Genomic DNA, 10999 nt, shown 5'->3' with positions numbered 1-10999 from the left:
GAAATCTTGTGACATAATGCAATCAGTCATGCAAAGTTTAGAATAAATCAAAAGAGGTGACCTGAGAATAGTGACATATGCCACTTAACAGGCGGTTATGAAGGCCTTAAATCACACTGGCATCAATAGGCATCTTGTGGCCTAACGGTTGGAAATCTAGGCTAGGATGATAATCAAAACATTTGATTACAAGGAATGATCCATATGCTCAATGTGTCTTGAAGAAAGCCAGTTAGCCTCAAGTTGATCCAGGGGGACTGGAAAAGCTGTGTTTCTAGCTGGTCTGGTAGAGCTTGGAGCAGCAACAAACCAGCTATAAGCCATTTTAACCAGCTTGATCCATCTAATGCCCAGCTAGAAACCAGATACTAGCTTAAGGGGTCTGTAATAAATATAGTAAGCACCACCTGAATCGGGCTACTGCTCAGTAATATCATTAATTAGGTTTGCTTGACTATTTCCTCATTGTCTTTCCCTCCATTTACAGTGTTTTCATACTCAGTCTTTTTAGGCGCAGTGTTCAATTGAGCGGATATGAGCAGCTGATACGCGCGACTTCTAAACTTCTGGTCTCTCACGCCATATATAATAACATTACAGCAGCTGTTTGAGGTCAAAATCCAAAAGGCAAAAAACGCAAAATTGCACCATTCGTTTCCCAGCACATTTCCAACCACAAACACAGCGATGGGAGTGAAAGAAGCGGTGAAAGCCAACGTCAGAGTGCCTATTGTCTTGGCAGCCTTGATGTCGGAGAAGGTTGGTTTCGTTGAGCTTTGACTCTCGGTCTCTGCGAGATGTTTTCTTCTTTTTGAATGCTGGCGGATCGTGGTGAGGGATATGATATTGATGACAACAGTACCTCCGAGCAGCGTAAAGTCAAAGGCAGGGAAGAGTAAGAGAATGTTCCAAGCTTGGGAAGGGAAGTCTGCGCTTCCAAGCGCGTAATTGCACATGCGGCTGCAAGGATTGTACTCCAGCGCGATTTCATCGCTGAAAACCAATGGAGATATTGCCAGGAAAAAACTGCCCATCCAGGAAAAGACTATTAGTATGCTTGTTCTTTTTTTAGTTATGACTGATTCCTTGTGCAGTGGCCTCAAAACGGCAATGCTCCTTTCAATGGTCAGGAGGAAAATTGTTGTAATGGAAACTAAAGTGCATCCCGCAAACACAGGTCCGATGAAATTGCACGGGTGGAGAGGTGTGGTTTGGGAATTGCGCGCTGTCCACTCTGGCATTGAATTGTAGATCATGAGAGATACTTCTGCGTAAACGGAGACAGGCACCACAAAAATTCCTACAGCCAGGTCTGCCACGGCCAGTGAGGCTTTTAAATAACCATGTGGAGTGTGGAAGTGTTTAGTTCCAACGACCACTGCTAATGTCAGGAGGTTTCCGAAGAGTATAGCAAGTATCAGTGATATCATGAAGACCACCATGAGTATCTTATTGGTCGTGGTACAGCAACACACACTGCAGTTTGCGAGCTCCTCTGGCATCCTTGTTCAGCTGCGCGTAAAATTCCTGTCAGTAGCACAGTGGTATTTCTCCGTTTGGCTCGGAGGCAAGGCACGGCAACCTGTGCATGGTGGTCTGTCCAAATTGAGAAATTCACTCCTGCCAAGAATGATATAATGATGAATATGACGTTGTGAATAATGGTCACACTTTCTCAGGAAAAGGATATTCCACGAAAATGGAACAAACACAATCATTGGCATTAATTGGCATTTTGGGCACATCGAAAAAAAAGTGTATTAGCAATAATGCACATTGTGACTGAAATCGTACAAGCTATATTGTATTTTTTTTTTCAGTCTGGATATTATTATTATTATTGATATTTTCTCATTTTAGTGTACATTTTATTAGAACGAACTGTAGTAGCCTATAAGTTATGGATCAGATGCATCAACCCTAACTATCCATTATTAAAACAACACAATTCCATAAAATAAATATTTTAAGCATGTTAACTTTTCATGCATAAAGCTATCACACATATTTGTATGCATTTAATTAAAATGTTTACCTGTGAGTATGTTTAAAATCTTGAATAACTTTACTTTAAAAGCACGTTTTCAAAATGGAAAAGCCACCCATTTAGCGAAGTGGCACAAAGACGCTCACAAAATTACACTGGGAAATGTCAGAAAACACCTCAATATTAGAACAAAAGGCTCAAGGAAAACCGTTTGAGGTACCAATTAGCCTACTACATATAGATATGTGGATAGTGCATATAGCATCTAATTTTAATGCGGTTCAACTGATGTGGACGTACCTTAAAATGAAAATCCATATCTCCAACTTCTCGGCGCCTTCCAGCACATCTGAGAAAATATTCTGTACGAGTCCGGAATATTCGGCCAAGACTTTCGTTCTCTCTCTCTCTCTCTCTCTCTCTCTCTATATATATATATAGTTTATAAGCAAACCCCTTGACAAACTTTGCACTAGTTATGCATTTGGAGAAATGGGGAAATGTCCACTACAAGCCCTAGTCTCTGACTGCTCTTTACATTACGCGTGTGCACGAACAGCCTTGAGCGCGAGGAGTGATGCCAGTCTGGCGTGCGCTGCTGCAGTCACTAGGTTCCCCAGTGGCTATTGTTTACTTTTCCCTCAATTACTACGCAGGCATAATCATTAGAGAAGCTATAAAATGATCAATCACGAGTAATCAACCAGTGGCTCCGTTATAAGAGCACCGCAACATGCTCAAAAAGCAATTGTGTGTATCATTGATATGCGACATGCAACGAACAAAGTCAGAGCTAAAATACCCGATGAAAGAAAAAAAAATGCAGTTGTCTAAATCCTTTTTGTGTGCCTTTGTGTGCACACATACAGGCACCTGGGGGCAGCAGAGAGTTATACTGTTAACATATTCGTCTCAATTTCTAACCAGAACGTAGAATAAAGCAATATAAAATAGCATATTGCATTAAACATATTTATATGTATTATATTTATGTGTTAAAATATAATTAATATATTATTAATGTTAATAATTAATATGAATATCCTAATATTAATTGATATGATAATATTAAATAATAATATGAAGTTGAACATATTGCCATCTATTCAGATCAAACCAGAAATGACCTGCAACCTGATTAGCAACAATGAAAATGAAAAAATAACTCTTTAAATCAAAACAAAGAGCTGTGAGGTCCTCAGAAGCCAGGCTACTCCATGACATCCAAACTGCTGTCAACGTTGTAATCAGAAAAGCATTTACAGTTTTAGTTTTAGTGTGGTGCACGGGTATCATGTTTAGATGACGAGTCTATTATCTGCAGAAACAAGAAATACAGTTAGTGAGCCTAATATAGATGTGCTGAATCACCAATGGCCACTTCCTTTACACAACACAGGAAAACATTCTTAGGATTCGTTGGTACTACGAAAACAGTGAAATGCATGCTGGCACTTTTAGTATTTACTAGAATACTTACCTGAAGTGCCACACGATACAATATTTGATACAACTTTTTGAAGAAAAAAAAAAAACAAGCAATATGGCAACAGCTAGATAAGAGGCTCATATTTACGGTATAGGATGGGGTCTTTATATATCAATGGGTTTCATTAAAATTATGGTGATAGGCCAAAGGTGAAAGGTTTGCTTCCTCAAATTTGATAATGTAATATTCATAACGTATCCTCTACAAAGATAATCCGAAGACAACATAATATTTGTGAAACACTGCAAAATGCAGAATTACCCACTTGTGGTGTTATGCATAGTCATCATAGCTATGTGTCAACTTACCCGAGAAAGACAAAGGTCATTTGGGTTGGCTGCAAACCTAAAACATTGACCTCATAACCAAGTAAAACTAAAGATTATGTCTTTATAACTACTCTAACCCTTTAACTACTCAATCGGGTACTTAAACCTGCTGATAACCACACATGCAAGTGCATGTTTCCAACGAGAAGGAAAAGCGAAAGGCACTACATGAACACTAGTCTAAAATACAAGGATCAGTGTTTATCCAGATTTGTCCCTGCCCCTTCTCCCACACCACCCCGACCCAGAGTCACGCTAGTGCTCTCCGCTAGTGACGCTTACATTCCCTGCTCCTGCCCTCAGCCATATTGAAAGTGCAGTTTCCGAGTTTGGCTGCCCGGGAAAGTGGCAAAAAAACGTCCATCTGACGATTTTTGAATTTTGAATTTAAGTATTTTGCCCGTTGGAAAACTTACCAGAGATTGTGTCTTCGCGTCTACAGCCGTTAATCGGTAAGTGCGCGCGTGCTTGTGTCTAAATTTATCAAGCGCTGGTTTCCATTCGCGCCTGTCAGAGCATGTTTGCGTTGTAATTGTTTAACTACTACGTGTTTATCGTGGCTCGCTTTATTATTTTGCTACATTAGTGTAAGCGAAATGTGTTTCAGTCAGGTAAGTTTGAAAGCTGCAGGAAGACGTCAAGGAACTATTCGTGCGCTATGGGACAGTCCAAGCGCCTTGTTAGCTTGTAGCATGCTAACGTGAGGGAAAAACTTTGTCAACGATGAAATGTAAAACTAACTTCACAAAAGCAACATGTAGTTTGCTATTTAGATATGTTCCTCTAATTCATAACTCATTTTAGCCAGCCAGCACCAAGTTCTTGTGCAAACTCTGTGAAAGTAGCTACTCTTTTAGTCCAGTTGTCAGTGTCAAAACAAGAAAGCCAAAAAAGTTTAGGTTAGAGCTATATGACAAAGTAACGTTACCTTAAATCAGTCTGGTTTAAACCTTTGCGTTTTTGACTTGACAAAACTTCTGATAACTTTTACTATTAACTGTATGACAGCCAGTGCTCGGTGACTCATCGAAACTACATAGTGCAAACCACCCAACCCTGTTCCTTGCTACACAGCATGGTATCAGTCATATAGTGATGGGAAAATTGAGGAGTAACTGATTTTCTTCTCTCAAATCGCTTGTCAACGAGAATATTTGCAATTGCTTTAGATTTTTGTGGTGGTTAGGAAATACTTGATCGACATGCCATGGGTATACACAGCATGCAACTGCACGATCAGGATGAAATGAAAAAAAAAAACACATGGATCCAAACATATTTTAGCAGTAGAGGCATTATGACGCTTTTATTTAGTTGCTGTTAAACCATGAATTAAGGAAGCAGTCTTAGTCTGATACTTTTGCTTCCTAAACATTTTTTGCTTCCCCTACAAAATATATAAAGATATACTGTATACATATACATACTATTTATGTATGGTTTTTTATGACCTCACACTGAGCATTAATTTTAGAATTATTTAAGATGAGGTCCTCAGAAATGTTTCATATACTCTATCTTCACAGTTTCACTTCTGGATTCATATGGCTGTTTGATTCACACCTGCACTTTTAAAAAGGGCACTGGAGTTGGGTGTTTGTATTTGTGAAGATGGATGCTGTCATACATTCATGGATGTATTTTAATGTACTCTTCTTGTAAATTTGGCTTTGTCTGTTCCTTCCTTTTTGGACTGTGTGACTGACTTTGTGCAAAGTTCTTGAAAGTAGAGACTGATATCTCTCTCTCTCTCTTTCTCTCTCTCTATCTCTATCTCTCTCTCTACAGTATCTCTCATCTCTCTATGTATACATGCATGCATGCGTTTATGTATGGTCAATACTAATAAAAAATTATTTTCAACTTTTGAGTGTGTGACACCTGATATACAGAAGGAGAACCTATTCTAAAATGTTAATTTCTGCTTTTCAGTGCAGAAATAATAATTGGACTGCATAAATAAAAACATTGTGTTATGAATATTTTAATTATTTTAAATGTATTATTGTTAATTATAATTATTATTCATATATTTCAAAGTAATAGTTTAATATGAATATTAACTGTTTCACTTGTTAACACTTGTTGTTTCCTATTGAATATAGTGGAGTTGTTGGATGCTGTTCTCTAGAGAGACATTTATTGGTAGACCTGACACTGAAGAACCAAAAACAAAATGAGTAGAAATGTGTGAATATCAGTACTAAAAAAAACTGCCTATCTCAGAGCATTTGCTGAACATGTGTATGTTTTCAGAATGAAGGAAACAGATGTTGTCATGGTGCATTCCTTCATTTAGCTTTATTTCTTACCTTTGGTGCTACTGTCCAACCAGGATTTTCAGACGTGAAAAATAAGTTAGTGGTTCAAAATAACCATCTTTACCAGCTTTGCTTAATACTTCCACTTCTTTACTTGATGCCCACATTGAATACAGTTGGTCTCATTTTCCTAATAAAGTCAAAATAGATAGTCTTTCTTCAGAACAATGATATATTATTAATGGACAAGTCAAGATTAGCTCTTTAAAGTTTCATTCTGTTAGACTTTTGAGTTGATTTTGTTTCTGCATTCTAGCCATTACTCTGCCATCGACCTCAGCATGTTTGCTGTGATTTTGTGCAATGATTATTTTAAGCAAACATCTTATGGCGCTTTTCCACTGCGTGGTACGACTCGGCACGGCTCGGTTGGCGTTTCCACTGCAGTGTAGTACCGCTTTAGAGTGGGCGGGATTATTTCATACTAATATATTTAAAAAATCATCTTTACATTGCTGGTAGGTTATCATTGTACAAATTAACACAATTTCTACATTTAAAAAAATAAAAACAAAAATGAGAAGAGTTCTAAACTAATGCGCTGTCTTCACTGTATCTCACGCACACACGATTTTAGTCACTCACACAGATCATGTTGCGCAAACTTTTTAGCGCTGCCCCGCAATTTTATCAATAAATAGCATAATCGCTCAAGAGCTACATTAACTTTCTCAACAAGGAGCTGGTAACATCATCGTTTCTAAAGGAATTAAAGTTGAAGTGGAGATCGCTAAACTGCAAGCTTACCGGTGTTTTCAGAAAGCAAGTGCGTTTATCCACAGTGGAGAGAGAGCGCATGCACATGGTTACCAGGTTGACAAAGATGAGTAGCACGCTTAGCAGATATTTCCGTATTGTGCAAGTGGGAAGCTCTGTTTCGGGGATTACGTCTCTTTATATCAGGCAGCCCCGGTTGTGTTCCTCTGCGCCCAGATTAAACCTTGCTGTAGCCTATATATTATGCTCTATTCATTATTTTTTAGAAACCTCGCAGTTTTCGACTCCATTTTAAACGGTGCTCTCGTTTTCAAATTAAGCGCGGTCCACTGCTGCACACGTGCCACAATATCGATACAGGGCCAGCTGTATCGATACTCGTATCGCCAAATCTCTGTGACGATACATCGTCGTATCGATGTATCGAACACAGCACTACCAGGTACTGTACCCAGTGGAAAACCCCCCAAAAGTGAGCTGTACCGTGCCGTACCATGCAGTGGAATAGCGCCAATAATTGTAAATGCGATATGTCTCTTGAAGATATTGAGTCAACCAATTATAATGCTTTAAATTAATCTTATGTAATAATAATAATATGATTTTCATATTATTACATCCAAGAAGCAGTCTATGCTTATGCAAGTCTGTCTTAGTTGTCAAAGTAGAGGTTGTTGAAATTGTGCTACTTTCGTCATGTCTGTAATGATGGGTACAGACATATGGCCAAGCAGTGTCAGCAAGACAGACAGCAGGGTCAAACTGAAATGTTGTGCAGTGTAATGAGGGAAAAGCTAGTCAGTGATTTTTGTTTTGTTATATGCAGTAATTCACCAAAGATTATGTCCTATTAAGAGGACCTTGAATTACCTGTTAGAATCCCTCGTCTTAAAAGCTGTGCCCAGTTTAAGGACAATTTTCATGGAGAGCGTTGTCAAATTGAGCATTGCCTATATTCAAGGCTCTACTCATCACAAAGTCCAATACATCATTGGAAGCTGAATCACTTCTGCATCACATTTTTGTAAACAATTCTGGAATTGGAAACTAATTGAACATTTTGGTTTGATGTAAATTCATGTGAACAACACTGATAATAATAGCACAATGGGTGCATTTATTGTCTTTATATTATAACTTGCCATAAGTGATTGAAAGAGTGCATATTTTCTTTTCTGTCTGAATTGCCAGGAGCACAGTCCCTTTTTTAATAGTTAAAAGTCTAAAGTTATGCAGTCGTCTTTGTTTTTCTTGTTATTTTCTTATATGTGAATATTTGGCCGAGATACAACTATTTGAAAATCTGGAATCTGAGGGTGCAAAAACATCAAAATACTGAGAAAATCGCCTTTAAATTTGTCCAAATTAAGTTCTTAGCAATGCATATTACTAATTAAAAATTAAGTTTTGATACATTTACGGTAGGAAATTTACAAAATATCTTCATGGAACATGATCTTTACTTAATATCCTAATGATTTTTGGCATAAAAGAAAAATCTATAATTTTGACCCATACAATGTTTTTTTGGCTATTGCTAAAAATATACCCAAGCGACTTACGACTGGTTTTGTGGTCCAGGGTCACATATAGGAATTTTTGGTTGCACAAATTTCGTATTTTTTATACCTGAACTGCACATTTAATATATTGGTTCAGTGACTGATAATTAATAATTTGCTTTTGCCCCCCACTTTATTGTCAGTATCAACTATTATCAGCCAGTGAAGAATTTGGAATTAAATTGTGACTCCCACGTCACAATTAAATTGAATCGTGAGGTGCCTAAAAATTCCCACCACTTGCCATGCCATCAACACAACCTTAAACAGACACAGAAAGTTTCTGTCATTTAATCCATAGAACAGATCCAGCTGTGATTAGTAGGAAATTGGCTTCAACGTAACCAAGTACCTGTAAATAGTGATTGAACTCATTCCTGAACACAGCTTATTGAGATGTCTTTTGAGCACACAGTGCATGTTGGGCTAGATTCCAAAACACTCCAGTAAACCTTGTGTAAGCCGCACAAGGCTGTGAACTTTACCCTTCAGTAGTCTGAACATGTTGTTTGGTCAGAGATAATCTGTGGCTTATTACCATGCAAGTTATTTGAGTTATAACACTAAGCAGCACATGCTTTATGGTCCGTAGGTTTAAAACAAAAGATTTCATTCAGATTAACAGACGGGCACACGTTCTGTGAATTTAAGGTCAAAAGTCACTGATTTCATGTACAGGCTGTGCTGAGCGGTTTAATAATGCTGGATGATGTTTTGACATTGTTAGCATGAGAAGTAGCTTTTAAACTATACTGCAGAAGGCAAAATGCTTTTAAATGCATATTTACTCATAGCTGTAAAGCGCAAGTCCCTAAATTATGATCGTATCTGATTTGTTACCTGTGGGTTATTTATGCATACTGATGTGACAGGGTGTATGGTTAGACTTTATGTGTGAATGTCACAAAATAAAATTTTGTGGGCTGAAATGTTTGAGAAGTTTAAAAAGGGTTCACTTTGAAGATCTTGTTTATGTCTTGAGTTGATGGAGAAACCAAAAGATCTGAATGTAGTTAAGGTTTAACGGTTAAAAATATCCTATGGTGTTGCTGAGAATAGTTGTGCTGTACTTCCTTAATCTTGACTTACTGGAAGGCACCGTGCTGCCATCAGTTAACTGCGTTTAATTTGCCCAGAATGGTTTATTGGCTGCATTAAGGTCAGACATTTACTGTACAAAACTGCTGATTACAGGTACTTTTGACAGGTTTGTTGAGTTATCTTGCTCTGGGACAAATCCAGAAGTGCAGTCATGCAAGTTTACAAGTCATCACCTACTTCTCTTTTACAGTGCTGACTTAAATGCTGGTTTCAAAATAAAATAACTATTTGATCACAAAAATGTAAACTTCAGTAGGGGTCAGTATGTCTTACCCTGTCACTTCAAGGACATAATATTGAATAGCTTCATTTAAGACTGCACTTAATGCTTCATTTAATGCTTCTTCTCACAAACTTTATCTTTGCAGCTGAGTGCATTTGAAAATGATGCCGAATACATTGACAATCACAGAATCATCTGGCCATTCTGTTTTAATGTGTAATGTCATGGAATTTGACACATTTTGGATGAATACATCAAATAGAGGGCTGAAATTCTTAAAAGGTCTTAACTTCAACACGCCAAAATAAACGTTTAACTTGAAGAAATTATGACAGAAATCTGTTATTGATTAGAGCCCGACCAATATATCGTTTTGCCGATTTTATCGGCCGATATGAGCCTGTCGCAGATATATGAGCGGTATCAACGAATATGTCACCGATATGACAATTTTTTTTACAGAACATAAAACGCAGATAAAATGCTTGTAAACGGTGTAATTACGTAGTTTGTCCAGCAGAGCGCGCTCCATTGTTTGTTACTGGCGACCTGGATGAAACGCTTTAAAGCTTAAGTGTATGGAATACCTTTGAAACTTTGAACGGCCATATCTCCGTAACGGCGCGGTGGATCTGCACCAAATTCAGGGATCCCTTCAGCTCGAGGAACCCTCTCGAACGCCAAATCAAGTGTACATCACGAGGCCCCCTTTCGAATGAGACCACCCCCGCGTCGATAGCACCCGGGGTCCGGGATTTACGGGCGGTTAAATTTGCGGTCGGGCACCGACTGATCTGGCGATCCCAGGGGGCTCCCGACGCACGGAGGGTGGCGTTCGAGAGGGCTCCTCGAGCTGAAGGGATCCCCCGAATTTGGTGGAGAATCCACCGCTGCGTTCGCGAGATAGTGACACCAGCCAACACTTTCACTTCAATAAGGAGGTCTCTTGTTCAGGCAGCAGCATTCAAGCGTTGTCTTATTCGACCGTAAGTGCCCTGCGAAGTGGACTTCACATGATATTTCGCCATGATTCCAGTTCCAAGGGAACGTACACATTACATTCAAAAGGCATTAAAAGTGTGCAAGACGAGAATTTAAATTGTATTTATTTACAGAGGTATATTATGTCACACTTCTCAAGTAATTTTCGTCTGTGTGTGAAGACAGTAGCGCAAATCCGTGAATGAATGTTCCGAAGTGAAATAAACTTCAACGGAATAAAGTTGAATAAACTTCAACTTTACTGTTCAGTGCACTGATGTCAGACTCA

General features: G+C 38.4%; 2 protein-coding genes across 4 annotated transcripts in view; one reads left to right on the top strand and one right to left on the bottom strand.

The window, feature by feature from the left end:
* Window positions 1-313: 313 nt before the first annotated feature.
* LOC107666780 (beta-2 adrenergic receptor-like) lies at window positions 314-1601 on the bottom strand. The gene has a single exon (XM_016458216.1). The coding sequence runs from the start codon at window positions 1500-1502 to the stop codon at window positions 441-443; it is 1062 nt and encodes a 353-aa protein (XP_016313702.1). The 5' UTR covers window positions 1503-1601; the 3' UTR covers window positions 314-440.
* A 2445-nt stretch (window positions 1602-4046) lies between these two features.
* Window positions 4047-10999, top strand: part of plekhf2 (pleckstrin homology domain containing, family F (with FYVE domain) member 2) — a 22540-nt gene continuing 15587 nt past the window's right edge. For all 3 annotated transcript variants that reach the window (XR_001631724.1, XR_001631723.1, XM_016458283.1), the window contains exon 1: window positions 4047-4257. The gene's annotated coding sequence lies outside the window, so the exon portion shown is untranslated. The remainder of the gene's footprint in view (window positions 4258-10999) is intronic.

Source organism: Sinocyclocheilus anshuiensis, unplaced genomic scaffold (assembly GCF_001515605.1).
Source record: "Sinocyclocheilus anshuiensis isolate Anshui unplaced genomic scaffold, SAMN03320099.WGS_v1.1 scaffold267, whole genome shotgun sequence".
Classification (NCBI taxonomy): Eukaryota; Metazoa; Chordata; class Actinopteri; order Cypriniformes; family Cyprinidae; genus Sinocyclocheilus; species Sinocyclocheilus anshuiensis.
The sequence above is the reverse complement of the archived record's forward strand: the minus strand, read 5'-3'. Positions and strand labels throughout refer to the sequence as shown.